This window comes from Thermobia domestica, chromosome 1 (genome assembly GCF_964235325.1).
Source record: "Thermobia domestica chromosome 1, izTheDome1.hap1.1, whole genome shotgun sequence".
NCBI classification, from domain to species: Eukaryota; Metazoa; Arthropoda; class Insecta; order Zygentoma; family Lepismatidae; genus Thermobia; species Thermobia domestica.
In genome coordinates this window covers 181,810,653-181,831,289 of record NC_137454.1, presented here as the reverse complement: position 1 = coordinate 181,831,289, position 20,637 = coordinate 181,810,653, and the positions used below count along the sequence as shown (strand labels likewise).

Here is a 20,637-nt window from a genome sequence, read left to right as displayed (position 1 = left end):
GTAGTGTGTTCGGCACTCTCCCGCCGTTAACCACAGACTCCACCTCATGCACCAAAGGTGCTAGCCAGTAGACCAGAATGAGAACACTGGTTATATCAAATAGAAATTTTATTGACTTATTAAAAATTGTTGCTTTCTTTAAAGCATAAAATTGCTGAAGCAAACATTTAATACTCATTAAGGCCATACATTTTAAAGGAAAAATATAGCAAGGAATGACTATGAAACAAAATCCGCCCGGTTTTAAGAAGTGATGGAAATAAAGAGTTTGTTTTTACAGTATTTCGGAAGGAAACTATGAGTTATAAAACACGTTCTTTTTACGTAAACGGAAGTAAAAGGAACGAAGTTCCTTTTAAAACTGAAGAAGCTCCTCCCCTTACTGATAAAATTTTGCAGAAGGACAGTACCCTTAAATTCATTTCCACGTTTTCAGAATAATTATTTTGACTGTGTACAAATAATTATGAATTTTGATCTATCCATGTTGCTCACATATACGAATTACATTAGCTGATTTAAACTATAAGAATCAAATTACTTAAATGTATTGTGCGTATGATTCGTGTGTGTTAGCGAACAAGAAGAGAGATTTCCAATAAAATATTTCCGTGTTTAGTACAGTTAGTTCAGATTTGTGAAGTTATAGTTAAAATATAAATAGTTATTATGGATATTATTATCAAAATAGGCTTACAAAGTAAGTTTAAAGCATTATCTCTCAGCATATGTATAAAAATGATAGATATCTATATATTTCAAACAAAACTATTTTATCCTGTTTTGATTTTCTGGAAGAATATCATTTGTATTAAAGCGTTATTTAACGTTTTGAACATGTTTATTAAACTTATATAATTATGAATAAGGTAATATGCCTACATATGTATAGTGTTTTTTTTTTTTCAGAAAATTTTTCCTTGGAGAGACCTGTAATTTGCACGGCGTAAAAAATAGTATTGCGGAAATACTGGTAATCCACATTGGGATGAATGCAGGGGGAGCTTTGTAACTCTAGGGGAGAAATTCCTTCTCGAGCAACTTTTAAAATCCTAACTGAGCACATACACTTAACAAAGAACAGTAGCTATATAGTCATTTCTGTGTCTGATGAACATACTACTATAATTTCGAAACATTACACTCTTATATGGTTTTATGTTAAATGTATGTACTTCGTCTTTATAGTTTAATACAAAAAAATATTCAAAATTAGAGGGAACAAAGGAATGCATTAAACGAAAATCAAATGTTACGATTGCTTTAATACTGATGAAAGTAAGTATTAAAAATGCACAATCCCAGATGTGCACCCAGAAATTTTTGATGCCGAGGATTACGTATACCGAGGATTATGTATTAATCAAGACCTCAGTTTACTTGTGTCTTTTCTACTTTTATTAGAAACCTTATTTAATTTAAACATTTTAATTCCGGTTGTCAACAGTAGTGTTGCCTACAAGATGAGAAATTTATCGTCTTGTATCGATAACGAGACGCTATTCGAGATGAGAAATACGTTTTTAAATCCAAGACGAGACGACAAACGTGATAATTGTCATATCATTTTTCGAGCAGAGAAAAATAAATTTCTAACACAAATTCACCCAAGTCATAGATCTCAAATTCGTTTTAAGTGATACATGATTCATAATGTAAAAAAAAAAAAAAAAAAAAAAAAAAAAAAAAAAAAAAATTGATAAAGTGATTGTACAAACATAATGAAGAGGATTTATTAACGCTTAAAGATACGAAACATCATTACACAGTATATTTCAATAATAAATATGATTTAAATGTTATAGTATCAGAATAACTGGCAGGGAATAAAATTTATAACTAGACTAGAAAAAAATAGATTTTTTTTCAACAATCGAGACGAAACAATACTTCTACAAAATTTATGAGACTTTTTTTTTTTTATCATCTCGCTTCTTGTTGTGAGCAACACTAGTCAACAGATATTGAAGGATAGTTAGTAAGATATATTTTTTTGAACATGATTACATGATTGAATTTTAAAAAGAAAAGCTACTCGTCACTCATTTCTTTTTGAAATGCTACTCAATATTACATTTCAGGAGCGGATCCAGGACGGTCTTCTGTTGGGGGGGGGGGAAGCGGTGGTTTGTAATACTCCTTCTTAGAGCTAGTTTTAAGAGCTCCAAACTCCGGGATGGGTTTTGTTTATGGAAGCGCAACACTTGCGGTATCGACATGTGCGGTACTGCGACATTTGCGGTACTTCGAGTATTGATATTTGTGGTACTGGGACTGGGATATTTGCGGTACTGTTCGAAATAACTTCTTATTCTCCAAGCTAACAGAGGATATTTTCGGGTGCTCAGTTAGAAGATCAATTGCTACACAAAGAAAAAAATATATAACATTGGTGTAACCAGCAAGTTGTTCTGGGAAAGAATAACATGACCTTCTTAGGGGACTCGGGCTTCTTTTTTTGCGTACTAAAAGCAGACTTAATTTTTTTTTCTTTCAGAATATGAAACCATTTTTAACTTACCATACATACATTAAAACCCTTCTCAGAACACTAAGAACATGTAAACTCAAATATAACAATCAATTATACAGATAAATGAAGAAAAAAAGAAACATTTACTTGGATACGTGGTAGATAAATCTGAAAGATGTAAACAAATGCTTGTTTGTGATTGGCGAAAACTGGAAAATGTAAACAAGTGCTTATCTCTGATAGATCAAACGCCTGTCCATGATATTTAAAGGGATTCTAGAAATATTTATATACATATTTTTTGTTTTCTTTTTTATAGCTTTCGTTAACAGTTTTCCAATAACTAGTTTCAGTGATTACTCAAAGTTGAAATATAAAATTCTTCTTTCTTCGTTTTTAACATATTGAGATATTTGTAATTTCGGGAAAGTATTACGGAATTATTCAAAGAGCAACTTGCCTGTGGAGTGATTTACCACAAGTCACTCACTTTGCACACAGATATCAATTGTTATGAACATATTTAGGCATTTTTGGTCAGATTAGTCTCGAAATAAGTATAAAAGTCAAAGTCAAAATTTACGTTCAATAAATTAGTAATTTATTTTAATGATTATCATAGTGTTCAATTAGTACATTAGAGATAGACCTAAACACATAACATCGTTAAGTTTTGAAACAAATACAATGTATACAATTTGCGTACAGTACTACATATAGTTAATAATTTATAGAGGTTTCCATTACTGCGATAGTTTCCATTAGGTGGCCCGCGTGAGCTCCTCTTATTTATCCATGACTTACCAAAATCAGTCAATCAGAATGAATCACATTCCATCTCCATACCCATCCCTTTTATTATTATATTCAGTTTAGTTTAGATTAACGTGGGTAAAATGGATGTTTTTTGGCGCACGTTCCACGGTGTGTACCGCAAATGTCCCACTGTCTAAAGAAAAGTTTTGAACAGTACCGCATATGTTCCTAGAAAAACTGCTTTTCTGATTGTACCGCAAATGTTTAGTACCGCATTTGTCCTGATACCTTTATTTATATATAAAATTAGAAAATTTCCACTTTTGGGGGGGGATTGCCCCGATCGTCCCCTGAATCCGTCCCTGTTGCATTTTACAGCATTATTAGCATATAACGAAAAGGGATGATGATACATATACTAATCGAGCTGAACAAAATGGTATGAGTCTAAATTCTCATGCTTAGTTCTTGAGAAAATTGAGAAACTTTCATAAACCTACGAATTGATATTGTTTAATAATCATGTCATCTACTGAAATGAAACTAATACTGAAGTATGCTCTCAAAGACCCTTTTTATTACCACAGCAGGATGATGCTTGTTAGCACAATACGGTTGATGAGATATAAATATTTAGGATTAGAATTAGGAATTAGATTTCTGGGCTTTCGCTACATATGGCCATGTTAGTCCGTCACGTATGAAGGATGACGTCCCTCCAAGATCACTGTTTACAACGAATAAGTGTTCACTGACTTGGGAATGCAGCTCAAAGAAAAGGACAACAATCTCCTGTATGAGTTGACAGTTAAAACAAGAATAAACAGGATTGAATGTCATTGATATAGCAAACAGCATAGCAATGAGTACTTATGGACTTTTTGTCAAGTGTGCATTTTGACTTTTCTCGCCTTCTGTTGATAGCGGCATTCTTCACCAGTGCTGTTGTGGGTGTGATAAGACAGTGTTAGAACTAGAGGAAAGAAACGAGCTTTAGAGCCTTGACTGGACTAACCATTCATCCTACTTTATTTTACTTCACAACAATGAATTTCCAGTTGAATTTGTTAAAAAAAAAAAAACACCTAGAGTATGTCATTTCAAAATATTTTGACCACCTTCTGCTCAAAAACACAAAACACGCTTTGTTGTGTGTTATGATATACTAAAGGGCTAACTATTGCGAAAATTTCAGATTTTTTTATCCAGGCCCGCTGGAGATATTGGACAGTGAAACATGCCAAATTGGCATAATTCCCCAACTTTACGATTGTTTTTCAGGTCTTTGGGAGAAGCTACAGATCTGTAAATTTTTGTGTATTAACTTATGACCCCGGACTACATACATACACAAATTCAGACCTATACGTCAGTTGTTTCGTCTTCCCAAACATGTCTTCAATGTCCAAAACTGATGCTACTGTAGGCCTTGATTTCACCCCTTCAAGTGGTTTCAGGCAAAAATGTTAAGAGATCAAAGTTTTAACTCTGGACGAGTTGGAGACGTCCAGGAATTTTCAATTTGGTAGGACAAATACATGCTGAGATATTCAAAACAACGTAAACGCCTAAAATCGAAAAAAAAAAAACGCAAAATGGCGGCAGCCGCTGCGTCGCCATGGGATGTTCTAAAAAGTAATTAATTGTGGTTTTGGAGTATTCTGATATAGGATAAACATTCATGAAAAACTATATTTTATTGAAAAGGTCGAGCGGCAATTTTTCTTTTTTCTCGATCACTTTTCATGGATTGACCCATATGGAAACATTTCTTTAAATACAAACTCATATAAAGTTCTGCTTTTAAGAGACAAGGAAGTCAATTTAGTAAACTGTAGAGTCAGACACTATTTAACTGAAGGAACACGAATAAATAATAAACGTTGTAGATTATCTGTGATTCAATACAGGCTTAAATTTTATTCTTCGAATATGCTTCGGAGGTGATCATTTGGCGCGTTAAAGGTTCACCGCTTTTAACGTGTCTCATGCACGTTTCTCTCCAGCTTATGAATTGAATAATTTCAATTGTTTCTAGGATTGAAATAATACCAAAAAGATGCTCATAAGAAGGTTCATGGGAAACTTGAGGGATAAGGATGAAAAAATTTAGATTTAAAATAGATAACACCCCCAAAAATGAATAAAATGTGTATAGTTTAAGATAAGATTAATGCAGGACGCATACTGACGGGGTTTAATTCAAGATCAGAACAAATTGAGAAACTTTAAAAGTATACGGTATAAGATATAGCTTTTGTAAGAGATATCTCACTTGTCAGAAGAGTTGAGGAAGGTACTTTATAGTTATCAACCTTATGCTACTATAGTATATAGTTATTTAGTGCCAAGTGTGTTATCATTGGTTGGCAGTTTTCAGATTTGACAAGTCACTTGAAGAACAGGGCCGAATCCAGGATTCTCTGAGAGGAAGTGCACCAATAACTAAAAGTACATTTGAACTAAATTTGAGTTTTTTAAAATGCTTTTTTTCATATGTGATGTGAACGAGAAATTCCTTTGGAAATGCTAAGTATGTGCTTTCGATGAATTCTTTTCCTTCAACCTTCAAAAAGTTGAATTAAATTATTGATTTTGCAACACTCACTGCTAACTTCTCTCTTTAGGTAGTGTATATTTACAACGAAGGGGGGATACACGTGCACCTTTGCACCCTCCTAAATCCGGCCCTGTTGAGGAAGCCATCAATTGTCATCATACCAATTTTGGCAGAGACTAGTTAAGCCCTTTCTGACATGAAAACTTCAAGAGTGAATAAATGGACGGATATGATAATTACAAGAATATAGTGGCAACCAATATGTTTATTTAAGGTTGCAATGTTTAGCAGGATAGGTTCATCAAGTTGCGTCTAGAGTTTGTCTGTTTTGGCATCAACCACTGATTTGCATTGCAATGTGAACCGCGATAGTAATATCGCTCTGCCTGAATCACAAATGCACAACACATTTGATTTACGGAATATTTACGTTAGAAATAACCATTCTTCCTACATAGCATGCACGGGCTATCTGATTGATCATCTACCTGTTTCCTGGATATTCGTCCGTGTATTATCGGCTTGCTATCATATTACAGGTACAGCATACCTGGCAAACTGAAATTTGTTTGCGAGCGAACCGTCGAAACATTTCCTAGGCAGCAAGGAAATTATTTGCCTTCTTGACTTAATTACAGCAATATTATCCAGTCGATAATCGTATCAGTATATTAGAATTGTGTTTCATTTACAGCTAAAACACACACACACACACACACACACACACATATATATATATATATATATATATATATATATATATATATATATATATATATATATATATATATATATATATATATATAAAATTAAATCCATGACAATATGTGAAACGAACAACAAATCATGGAAGGATTCTGAAGGTCCCGTATTTTACAGGAGTTTCCCTTATTACGTGCTCCGACAAAATTCTTTGGGATGCAGAATTGTCCCGTAATTTGTGGATTTATGTTTAACGTTTTTTTCTTAAATTTAAAACATGCAGTTCCCAAGAAATCGCTACTTATCGTCATAGAAATGTCATATCAATTGGCGACACTGTTATGTTCCAAGAGCACCCACTAACGTACACGGGAATCAAAATTTATTTTATTATTTTATGTGCTCTCAAATTGCCGAAGAGAAAGTGTTCTTACAGAAGATCTAAGGACTAAATACCCTTTTATTATACCACGTAATTGTGATGGAAAATTGTTCCATATATATATGTATATACAGGATGTTTCAAAACAACATCGATAACGTTCGTGAGGTAATTTCTGACACTAAGGTAAGACAAAAAGTATAAACCAACCTGGATGCAGAAATGCTCCCTTTCAGAGTTATGAGCTTCCGAAAACACGAAAACTTGAATTTTAAAGGTTCAGAGCTTCAATACTAATGAATCTACCGTACTCACCTAAGATTTCACTTAAGAACCAGTATGTGTCCTATCCGAAAATCCATGTTTTGGAATTCTAAGGTACTCACGCAACAATTTTTATAGAGGAAGTTTGGCTATGGGCATACAATTTGAAGTACTCATCAGCTACCTCTATAAAAATTGTTTCGGAAATACCGTACGGATCTGAAACATTGGAAACATGGATATTTGGATAGAGTACATACTGGTTCCTAAGTGAAGTCTTGACCCGACTGCGGTAGGTTTCATAGTTTTTGGAACTATGGACTTTTAAAGTTCCCTTTTTCATGTTTTCGGCACCCTATAACACCGAAAGAAAGCATTTATGCACCCACTTTGGTATGTACTTCTTGTCTTATCTTGGTGTCAGGAATCACCTTCCAAACGTTGTCGGTGTTGTTTCGAAACAAACAATATATATATAGGGGCACGACAAAAAATCTAAAACATTTGCAAAAGTGTGAAAATGGTACCTAGTATGGGTGGGGCCTCCTTTTGAGTCCAAAACAGCTTGAATCCGACGTCGAATGGACGTATACAGCTCCTGAATCGTGGTGTGTGGAGTTTTGTACCATTGTTCCTCCAAAATATGCTTCAGTTTCTTAAGGGATGCTTGTGGAGGGTAATGAGACCGAACACGTCTTTCTAACTCAGAGCACAATCGCTCAATGATGTTCAGATCTGGTGATTGTGGGACCCAGGGGAGGTGTGATAGCTTCTGGTCATGCTCCTCAAACCATGATTGCACCGTTTTTGCAGCGTGATAGGATGCCAAATCATCTTGGTAGATGCCAACACCATCAGGGAACAATATTTGGGCCATGGGTAGAACCTGGTCCCCAAAATGGCCTCATACGCTTTAGCATTCATCATTCCATGCAGGGCTATGATGGGACTTTTAGAAAACCACGATATCACTGCCCATACTGTAACAGAACCACCCCAATGCTTTACAGTTGGGAGCAGACAGTCTGTATCATAAGCCTGCGACGGTGTTCTCCATACGTAAACACGACAGGTCGTTGGAAACAAGGTGAAAGTCGATTCATCGGACCACATTACGTGTTTCCACTGCTCATGAGTCCACGTCTTGTGGTCCTTGCACCACTGGATACGCCTCTTCGCATTTATTGCTGTGACCAGGGGTTTGGCGATAGCGGCCCTGCCATGAATTTTCATTTTATGAAGTGCCCGTCGCACTGTTTTCAATGAAACCGGGTTGTGTAGGCCAGAATTGAGTTCAGACGTAATTTTCATTGCAGTGGTCTTCTTTTTAGCTGTTACAATCCGTTTTAATGCCCTCCGGTCCCTATCTGACAGGATTGTCTTTCGGCCACTATTGTGCTTTGCAGACATCGTTTGCCCATGAATTGTGTATGGCCTCGTGACATTGGACACAGTGCCTTTCGATACTCCCACAATGTTTGCCACTGTTGCTACTGAAGCTCCAACCAGACGGGCACAAACGATCATGCCTCTTCCAATTTACCGCACCACTTTCACACCACGTCACTCACAGGTGAACTGCTTACTGCTGACGGAAGAGTATGATCCACATGACAGATTGATAACAAAAAACGATCGGCAGCCGCAACACGTGTTGAGTGGAGGGCCAAACTTACGTGTCCTGTATGAAGTGTTTTTAGATTTTTTCTACCCCTGTATATATATATATATATACAGGGGCGGATCTAGGATATGATCAAGGGAGGGGCTAAACCATATTTTGCCGTTTTATCCAGTGTAAAGCAGGATTGAAGCCCATTTTATCCAGTGTATACCTGAGCGTCAAGGGGGGGCCTATAGCCCCTATAGCCCCCCTTGGATCCGCCACTGTATATATATATATATATATACACTTTGGGTAATACTTAGAGAGCTCTTTTTCCAAAAATCCTGAAAACCCTGTTCACCCTCTAAACCTTCCGCTAACTAGTCTCCGCGACACGTGGTAGAGATTTATGATCCCTACTGGCTAAAAACCAATATTGCCTCGATTCCTTTTCCTTCTTTCCTATAGCACGGCCAACAAGAAATGATCTCTGACGTTTCTTATCACATGCGGTGGGACATTGCAGCCCCTACTTTGATACCAGTGTTACCAACCACGATCACTCTGTCTTATACCATTAATTAAATTGCAACTACAGTTGCACCGAAAAAAACCTTGACACGCGAGTAGCGGCAATGTCACTGCGAGCTGTCAGAGACGTTCTCTTACTGGACGCACTATAGTTGAAATATATATATATATATATATATATATATATATATATATATATATATATATATATATATATATATATATATATATATATATATATATATTAAATTTTTGTTGTTGTTAACTGAAAATAGGAAGGAAAGCTTTCTCCTTATTTTGCCGGACTTCAACTACACAAGTGGATCGGAGGTACGGCAATACTGAGAGCAATGACAGCTTACACGCTTGCGAGGACTAACCGAGGGTTGTGGGGTGAAAAGAAGCAGTGCTTGGGGAAAGAGCCTTTTAAGGCTGTCCCGATATATATATATATATAATCCTATTTATGGATGCCTGACAAACTCTGAAAACCAAGCAAAACAATGGTGACTGTTCTTCATTGATATGATGTATTTTGGAGGAGGCCAAATATAATCAGGCAATAATTAAATAAATATAAATAAGGTAGAACCACTATAATCAGTTACTTTTCGGACTGGGGGTATAGTCGGAACGCAAAAAAAGTCGGATTATTAGAAAATGCAGAAAAATACGGATTTACAGTAAAATAAACAATCTCGGAATTTAAAAATGACTATTGTGCTCTACATTAAAAACAAACGAACAGTAAGCACTAAAAACTGCACAGAACAGTACAGAAAACACGCATAACGAAAGAAACGATACAAGAGATGACAAAGTACTAAAGCGGATGTGCGGTAACAGCAAGTAAAATACAATGCCGCGATGGCAGTAAACAACATTGGACCTCGTGACTCACCGACAAGTCGGGACAAATTCGGTTCGAGCACTGTCGGATCAACCGGAGTGGCGGACTAACAGAGGGTGGATAAGAGTGGTTCTACTGTAAATAAATAAATTTACTGAGAAAGTAATTTTTCTTCACATATCTTTGAAAAAAATCTTCCCTGTCAAAGAAAATTGTGTTAGCTAATGAAAAAAAAAAAAAAAAAAACATCAATATTTCACAAGTAGGTATTTTAAGCATCTATGGAAACAAAATTAGTTTTCAAATCAAACTCTGGAGTTGTAATTGCAAAATAAAATTGTTTTATGAAAAAGAAAGTTTTGCCCGTGGGTGTTCAATCTAATTCACAAATTCCTCGTCTTCCATCTTACTTTGTTGATAAACACGATACTCACATTTGTAGAAGGATTATTTCTTCCCAAAATAGAAGTATATACTTTGTTTTCTATCCCTTTTGGGCCTTCCTTTCAAGCTTCATGAATAAAATATTACTTTACGATTGAGAGTAGAAAGCCTTTGAAGAAGGTGGCGTGGGTTGCAAGATTCTTTTCTTAATTTGCTTTAGAAAAAAAGAAGAAGAAAAAGAAAGGGTGCATTATCATGCAAGGAACTGTTTAGCTCTTATCATCCAAGTGTTAGGGCTTAGTCAATCAAATGCGTGTTTCCACAAACTTAAGATGGTTACTTACAGCAAAAATGTTGCATTGCTCTATGTATGTGTTCAGGAAAATATGCAAGTAAATATTAAGTTAGTATTCGCCATCTGTTTTTCGATATAATGGGTTTACGATGCGTTATAATGTTCATACATCATAGACTTTTTATGAGATATCATTAATAGATAAATCAGAACCATAACCTAACCCAATTTCAAATCCCGATATACTATCTGTTAGAAAAGTACAACTAAGAATGCATTAGATGGGAAAAAGGCTAACAACGATTTTTTAAAAACACATTCGAGTCTCTCAGCACGTTACGTAGCCGTGATGTTTTTCTTTTCCTCAATGAATGGATCACGTCTCCCCGACGTGCTGAAATTTCCGTTAATTTGAGTATTGGATGGCTATCCGTAGACGACTTTCGACTTCTCATATATACTTTGTGATCCTTTTAGTACTTGTAAAAAACTCTGGGTGGCAGTGCAGCCAGAGCACAGCGAGTTAGAGCGATAATAATCGGCATACGTTTCTCGCGTGTTTAGTAGCATTCTCCCTTGGCCAGCAGCCATTACTTTCGCGTCTTTATATGCATTTTTGACTCAAAATGGGAGATTTATCCGAAGAAGAAATATGGAATATGCTTCATGAGTTTGCTGTTGATTCTGGATCTGAAATTGATGATTCAAATATTGACCCAGATTATGTTGGCGGCGCTTCTATAGCAGGGAAGTTCAGTAATGACTGATCAATACGGATGTAATGGCATGTAATGTCTGCATGTAACGACTGATCAATACGGATAACTGTAACATAAGCATTTATGTGAGTGTGTGTGGGTCTCTCTTTGTAATATTTTCCTAGGTATAACAATCGTATTTATTTATTTATTTATATTCATATTCATTTTCTGGCAATGGTAGCTTGACAGAAGGGCGAAGAAGGGCGAACGACAAAAGGTCGATTCCAGGTGAAAAATAGAAACAATCGGTCTTGCACTATATTTTTACTTAATGCTTATACCTTTTTGCCATTTTTAAGTATCTAATGTTTGTATTACAGTTAATGTTTGTTACAGTTTATGTTTGTATTGATGGTTTGTAACGTTTGAAGGGTTTAATGTGCCAAAAAAAAGGTCATATATGCATACATATAATAATCATATTGCTTGTCGGATTTTATTTTTAATAATTCAAAAACGTATAAATACATTTATAAAAGAATATAGAAAGGTACATAAAAATGAGAAAACAGGTTGATAATGTTGTATTCTGTAATACTAAGTTTATATTTCAAGAAAATAAATATTTCATAAAGACGGTTTTACACTATTTTTTACAAAAATCGAAAAGTATCGAAAAACCCGCCGACTTGAGGAAAGAAACATTGCAGGAATGGACTCCGACTTGAATGCGTTAATATTTGAGGAAATCAAGCACCATTTATACTTTTTGGGAGCTTGGAAGGAAGTACCCTTTTCTTGACTGTAAACTGGAACATCATTGCTTATAGGTGTTCATCCGAAGACGTGTTAGATTAGAAGTTTTAAAATATATAGGTGATATTTTGTCCCCCAGTAAGAAAAGAATTACTCCCAGAAGCGACAGTCCTATTAGCGACAGGAACTGTTATCTGTCCTATGAGCGACCGATTCATTTACATTGAGATGGTGGAAGATGATATGATTCCCTCTCGTAAAACATGTTTGCCTCTGGCGTTATTAGCGTCCGAACAACTTTGCTATGAAAAATCTACGTGCCAGTGACACTGTTCGTCAGATATATTTTCCCTTTACTGTGAGTTCAAATAAAACTTACGTTAATTTTGAGTTAGATTTGACATAAAGTATATCAAATAACGAGGAGACAACAGGGATATTTCCATGAAAAGTATGTTCCTATGTAATTAATTATTGAAAATCCAATTGTAATATCCCCTTTCTTCAAAAGCTCTGCTTTCTGTATTTAATTTAATTCAAATCTAATTACTCACTAAGCAAATCAATATATTTTATTTTGGAAAGCTTAAACCTGTAACAGTTTCGCCAATTATCTACTTTTTAGACTTCCTAAGACTCTACGAATAAAATGAGTAAAACATTTCAACAATAAAAGCCAGCTTTTGAGATCAATTTTATCTGATTGGCTATTCCCAACCAAGCCCACCAATTACAATGCAGTTGACTCTAAACAATCCAAAAGGTAAACAAACTCTTTAAATTACCTTCCCTCCCTGTTGTAAGCTACCAAAACATAAACTAATTGCTTAATTTGCCTTCCTCCCTTGTTTTGACTTATACATAAAAGCTTGTCGTATAGCAATGTGATAGAATCCCTTATAGCTGGGTGAACTGTTGAGTCCTGCGAGAGATTTGAACTTGTGTAATAATTTCTTCAGATAAAGTGTTTTTAGATTTCTTTGATATCTTTAAGTGGTGAGTACCCTGTTTTCAATTTCTTTCTTATGCCACAAATATATCCAAGCTAACGTATGTTCCGTATCATTTTAACATGCAATCTTTAATTACATTAGAATCATAGACAGAGGTGGAGCTACCCTAATTATTTAGTTAGTTTTTCCCTTGATATAGTCAGTGTACTTATAGAAATGAATTAAAAAGTATAATATTAGGAAGAACGTATAAAAGATTGTTAATGTAATAAAAACATTCTCACGTATTAAATTCAAGTGGAGCTTTTTTTTTTTTTTTTTTTTTTTTTTATGAGAAGTGGTAATACTGCAATGTAATGTTGTGTTGTTAGTTACTTGTACTAGGTATATTCATTGTGTAACTCATTGGTAGACATCGAATGTCAGTGTTAGAAAGAAATATAAGGAATTGTTTATAGACCTAAGGAGCCCTGAGGAGAATTTTTGCGGGGGCGGGCGAGATTTTTTGCAGGGACCTTTGAAGTTTCGGTACTGAACAAAATAACATTCCTTTAAGAATAATTTATTGTGGACTCATAGAACAAGGAAGAGAGAATTTTTGAAAATATTTTTTGACAGAACAAACACAAATATTAGAATCAGGGTCTTCGGAATTTGTTCAGGGTTAAACTTTTTGTGAAATCGTTTATTTTCCATTCTTGCAGCCATATATAGGCCAACAGGTTTCAAACTATAAACTATCACAATCGCAAGTAGGGTTCCTAGGCCTAACTATACGAGGTTGACCCATTCTGGGACAAATATTTACCGATAGGTCAGTGCATTCTCAATTGCATAGGGATTACTTAAGAAGTGAGAAACATACCCGCTAGCAGAAAGATTTATATATATAATGTTACAACTAAAGCGTGGATTCTAAACATTACAAATTAGTATCAGGGGCGCAAATCTGTCTTCAACATTGGGGAGGGGGGGGGGATTAGACTTTTTTTTTAAAAGTGATGTTCAAAACATTTATGAAGCTGAAAATAATTCTATGGAGGATTAGGAGGCGGGCAGATTTGAGGCTTATTCTGGGAGGACATCAATTTAATCTCACTTTCCTTGTTTCAATCGGACACAATTCATCACATTTCTTCACCTCCAAAAACACATTTCAAATCTGATTATTGGGGGGATAGTCCCCCAAGGTTGGAGGGGACATGTCCCCCTCATACCCCCAGGATTTGCGCCAGTGATTAGTATTCTTGCTACTGATATATATTTATAATTAATACTTGCAGATTTGTTATTTCCTTCTTCTTACCTAGTTCTTTCTTTCTTTTTTTTTTTTTAAATAGAAATAGAAATGGCGGAAATCGAAATTGTGCAGACTGTGAAGGGAAAACCGTCTGCCATTTACAGTGGTCATAAGTACCGCATTCATCGGATAAACCAGGACAATTCAATTAATTGGTTATGCCTAAAAGAAAAAACGGAGAAATGTGGTGGTCGTATTTTAGAGAAAGATGGTGTAGTGTTAAGGGCATCAAGCCACATTTGTAAGACAGATGTTGCTGCAATTGAGGTTCGAAAGAGTGTGTCAAATATGAAAAAAACGTGCTCGAGATGATACTCAGTCTGTGTCAGCAATATATCGTGAAGAAATGGGTCCCATGATCCGTCGTGGATATGATTTTGTTACTGAACTTCCATTGTTCTCTTCAGTTAAAAGTACCCTTTATCGCTTGAGACAAACTACACAAGGTTTAACAGGAGATCCAAAGAACGTACTATAACGACTCACCAAGGGTAGTCGTCAACCTGGTCCGTCTAAGTAAGATATACAAATATTGAGTGGTAGTATTAGTTTGCATGTAAAAACTATCTTTAATAATTATATAGCATTATTCTCACCTTTTCTATTAAAATGATAACGTCGATGAACGTTGCTAAAATGGTTTATTAGCTGATATACTTTATAATATATTTTCCTTCAAACTGTCAAGCACACAAACTTGCTGACTAAGTATCCATAAAACATTTACATAGCCACAACTATCCCATAATAATATTTTACATATATTAAAAACATTCTTCTTTTGTTATTATTAAATTAACATTCTATTAAGTATAGTGCACATGTATGAGCACTTTCTGCCCAAGGTACAGGTAATTATTAACCTATCCAAAGTATTTTGTTATATAAAATGTCGCCCGACAAATGGACTGAATATAAAAGTCATAAGCGAGTTTGGCTTTTATGTTCAAGAACCACTGGTCCGTTTACAATACTGTTCTTACATTGCATATGTCCATCACATTTTGATCGCACCTCATATATATCTTTATTACATTTCATATATATATATATATATATATATATATATATTTATAACAAATATTACACTTCATCAATACTTATTTTTAATTACATTCATTATATTATTATTATATTTTCTTATTAAAAATATCGTCGCTCATTTATTTAATCGTTGAAGGGTGCGAATTCAAAAATCGTAAGGGACAAACATGAGTTACAAATAGTCAGGGCGCATTATATGATAATCATTTTAGGTGATATTTTAAAATAAACATTAGATTAATAAGGCATCACAACATAGAAGAATCTCATTCAAGATAGTTGTCGAATATTTAGTTTTATAGAATAGATCTTCTTCTTAACATAATCTTTGACAGTTAAGTTTTTTTTACACAAATCAATCTAATATAAATAACCTTTGCTTTTAATCATTTATGAATCGAATTATAATTCTTACATATATCAAAAACATTAACAAGAAAGAATAAAAATCATTTGAAAATTAGCTTTTCGGTCTACCTAAAACTCTATTTAAGCACTTCAAGTATTTATAAGAATCGTTTTCATTATTGGTATTAACACATAAACTTAAAAATAAAAATTCACAAGAATCTATAACTGATATGAATTTAACCTAATTTCATTAACGGTAATCAGGTTACGCTCGTACTTGCATATGAATCTAATAAAGTACATTGTACTGCACAATCATTATTATGTCCCGTATTATTGTTCTGTACAGGAATTACTTCAATACCTGGATCCGGATGTGAAGTGACATCTCTTGTCCTCCCATTACGTCTATCCACGTAGTTCGCTGTATTCCTGGAATTTCGCCATACATTCGGTCTATTTTTAAACCTATTTTGATTATATGGTCTAACATATGAATTGCTACGATTAATTAGGTTAGGCGAATTCCCTACATAACTTTGCCTATTTTGCTCATTTTGATTGCTAGAGTATACTCGGCTTAGGTTATGTTCCGTATTATTCACACTTCGGATATTTAAATTCCGAACAGGCACCAAATGATCTGAATTATTCTTATTTTTACCCATTCCTGCTTGTTGATTCATAGCATGGTATTGAGTTTCATAGCATTGGACAAGCATTAATAAATGGTTGAAACTCATACACTGTGTGGAAAATAAGATCTGTTGCAATTTAAATGGAAGCAAATTTCGAATCGATGCTATTATTCTCGATTCCGATTGCAATGGATTAACGACCTTTAATTGAAGAGCTCCTTTCCAAATACCACTTAAGTCAGTTTTTCTCAACTTTAAACTTTTTATGTTTATTATGATATTGTGGATGAGATGCACATATTAATGTTGAATAAACTGCAAAACTCACTCAAGTCTCACTGGTGTAATGGCTCAAAAACTACGTTTTTTTGCAAAGTCCACTTTAGTCATTGGTGTTTCCTGGTTTTTGGTGTTTGCTGTAAATTTTAAACATATGACTTAAGTGGTATTTGGAAAGGAGCTCTTCAATTCGTTGTATGTATTTACAACAAACTCTACAATAGATTTATGCAATCGAGGATTGAAGTGTTGATTTCTAATGGTGGCATCTCTATTCGCAAGCAAAAAGTCATTTTCATAATTTGCGATCAGTGCCGCTTTGAATTCATCATATGTATTGATGTGATCACGTACTGCTTTAAACCATAATGAACAAGGTGGGAGTAATACATGAGGAATTAATTTCATATATTGTGATCTATCTATACACATAATATTGCATTCGTCCTGGAATTTCTCTAAGAAAGAAGTAGCATTCTCGTTACACTTACCACTGAATTTGCTCATAGCTCGAATTTCACTCATCTTAACACTTAATTTTACCTTCCTTTTATCATTCCGTGTACTTATTGGGTGATAGTTCCTATCCATGACGTGATGTGTCGTTACACCATCTATGTTTCGCCCATCTGTACTCTTCGGATGTATTTCTTCCAATATAATATCCTCATCAGACACCGGCGAAGGCGAGTTCATCTCTGGTGAGTGGGGAAACTCCAAGCGATCACTACACATGTTATTACGGTATGTGTTGTCCTTAACCTGTAGCATTCTAATTTCTTCCTGTAACGTAGCTATCGACTGCGTATTTGCTCGTATGTTGTTAGCATTATTGATGACCTGGATCTTTTGTTGTTGAACAGAAGATTCGGTTACTTCTAAATCCTTTTTTATATCACTGATTTCTTGTCTCAGGTGATTGTGATTACCCTGGCATTCCTCCGATATTCCTTTTAACTTTTCCTCGAACTGCGAGGTGATATCGCTCATCGTCTGGATAATTAATTGTTTCGTTTCATTCGACTTCTGTTCCATTTTCTGTTCTATCATCTGCTTCAATTCTTCGTATTGCTTGTTAGATTCATCAAACTTCTGTTCTATTCTTCTACTTAATTCTTCATATTGCTTGTTAGATTCATCAGAGTTATGCTTCATCGTCTGCTTTAACTCGGTAGACATTTGCATCAATTGCCGCTGTAAGACTAGCAAGATTCGGTCTTCTGATGTCAATCCTGATGTTACACTAGGTTCACCGTTGTCACTATTGGTGGATTCATTCTCCAGTATTTCAGTGTCCATTTTCTTTATAATTATTCTACCACTTCTCAATATGGTGAAATTTGTACTCATTAACTTTATGACAAAAGTAAATTCAACCTTACTCTGCTTCGGGATATGAATTTACAACAAATCCCGGGTGAGGTAAACCAAAATTTTTACAATCCCGGTGTGAAGGCACCAAAATTTTTATAACGACTCACCAAGGGTAGTCGTCAACCTGGTCCGTCTAAGTAAGATATACAAATATTGAGTGGTAGTATTAGTTTGCATGTAAAAACTATCTTTAATAATTATATAGCATTATTCTCACCTTTTCTATTAAAATGATAACGTCGATGAACGTTGCTAAAATGGTTTATTAGCTGATATACTTTATAATATATTTTCTTTCAAACTGTCAAGCACACAAACTTGCTGACTAAGTATCCATCAGTGTTGCCAGACCAGCCAGTTGGAAAAGCAGGAGATTCGAAGACAAAAAACAGGAAAAATCAGTAGACACATACAGTGTTGGCGTTTGAATGTAAATCCGAGGGGAGGCAATAAAATTTGCCATTATTAAGGGGGCAGTAGTCAAAACAAGCAGTCCAGAATTCATTTCCGATGAACTACGTTGAGCAAATGAAAGGGAAAAGTCCCGATTTATATTAATATTATTTGATACACACATGTATCACCGTAAACCGTAGTGAAAGAGCAAAGTGGAGTGGGAAAATGTCTTTTCATGCACGTAGCGATAACGTAACTGTGTTCTACAGTCACACGTGATCGTGACGTAAGACGATTTCTTGCTGACGATCGTGGAGAAACGATCTAAGCCACTCTTCCAACCCAAGTCCCAATCTAAACAACACTTACTTGTAAATCTTCCAGAAAGTCATAAAAACGCTAACCATAATGCATATAGAAGATGACGTACAGTTGTATTCTTTGGATTCATATATACAGTAAAACTCTATAACTATATGCTCTACAGAGCTTTCGTCTTTTTATGTGAGGAAACATTGAAAATTCAATATTAATAATATTTCTTTAACTTCTCGAAGTAAGGAAAAAGCAGGAGATTGTTCACTTTTTATTTTCTTTCGCAGTAGATCAGTAGAACGTAGAAAAAACAGGAGATCTCCTGCAAAATCAGTAGATCTGGCAACACTGGTATCCATAAAACATTTACATAGCCACAACTATCCCATAATAATATTTTACATATATTAAAAACATTCTTCTTTTGTTATTATTAAATTAACATTCTATTAAGTATAGTGCACATGTATGAGCACTTTCTGCCCAAGGTACAGGTAATTATTAACCTATCCAAAGTATTTTGTTATAGTACAGGATATTTATATTCCAGAAACTGTTACTAAAATGAGTGACAGTTCAAGTTTCCTTCTCTTTGATCATGGCAGGGATAATAGAATTTTAGCTTTTGCGACGACGAGAGGAAGGATGCTATGTCGATAGGAACCACGTTTTTCATGGATGGAACATTTAGAAGCTGTTGCAAATTATTTTCACAAATTTATACGATTCATGTAGATGTAGGTAGCACGCTGCAGGAGACCTATGTCATCCCTGTAGTGTATGCTCTTTTACCCAATAGGAGGAAAGAAACATACAGTAAATTGTTTGAGCATTTGTGTACTTCTATACCCTTGTGGAAACCAAAATCCGTGATAATGGACTTCGAAGCAGGAGCTGTTTCAAGTTTGAGGGAAGTATTTCCGTCAGTGGATGTCAATGGTTGTAATTACCATTTTAATCAGTGCATTTGGAGAAAAGTGCAAGATATCGGATTGGTAAGGGAGTACAAGGAAGACGCCGAAGTCAGACTTCACATAAGAATGTGTGCTGGTTTGGCATATTTGCCACCTGCACATGTTGATGACGGTTGGCTTTCTATTCAAGAAAGCTCCCCTATGAATGGTAAGCTTCAGGAGTTCTATGACTACTTTGTTGATACGTGGTTGGAGAATGCTCATATTACCGTTGAAATGTGGAACTGTTATCGAAAGAAGCATAGAACAAATAATGCAGTGGAGGGCTGGAATCATAAGCTTAATGCTTTGCTAGGAAAACCACATCCGAGCCTCATACATCTAATAACTACTCTGAAGAACGAAGCTCAGCAAAACGATCTTTTGTACGATAGAAGGGTTCTGAATTTGGAGGGAAAAAGAAGGAAAAGGGCGTATATAGTGTTAGACCATAGGATATCTTCCATTCTCGATGAATACGAGCGTACACTGGATGTGAAGAAGTGTCTGCGGTCACTTGCGTATGTGCAAAAGCTCCAGTAATATTTTGTCCGTGTGTATGTGATAATTTTGACAGAACTGGTCAGCATATGTTAATGAGTGTGACTGGGACAACTGTGTGTATATATCATATAATTTTGACAAAGACTACCTACCGTAGTTTTCTAAGTGTGATAGGGAGCGCAGTTGACTGTACAGTGTACAGTATGTTCAAGATATATTTTAGATAAAAACTGCTTACTATAAGTTAATAATTTTGACAAGGAAAGGAAA

General features: G+C 35.0%; 1 protein-coding gene across 1 annotated transcript; it reads left to right on the top strand.

Moving 5' to 3' along the window:
* The first annotated feature begins 19,560 nt into the window (after positions 1-19,560).
* LOC145674354 (uncharacterized) lies at positions 19,561-20,406 on the top strand. Its single transcript, XM_081744338.1, has one exon. The coding sequence runs from the start codon at positions 19,561-19,563 to the stop codon at positions 20,404-20,406; it is 846 nt and encodes a 281-aa protein (XP_081600464.1).
* Positions 20,407-20,637: the final 231 nt, after the last annotated feature.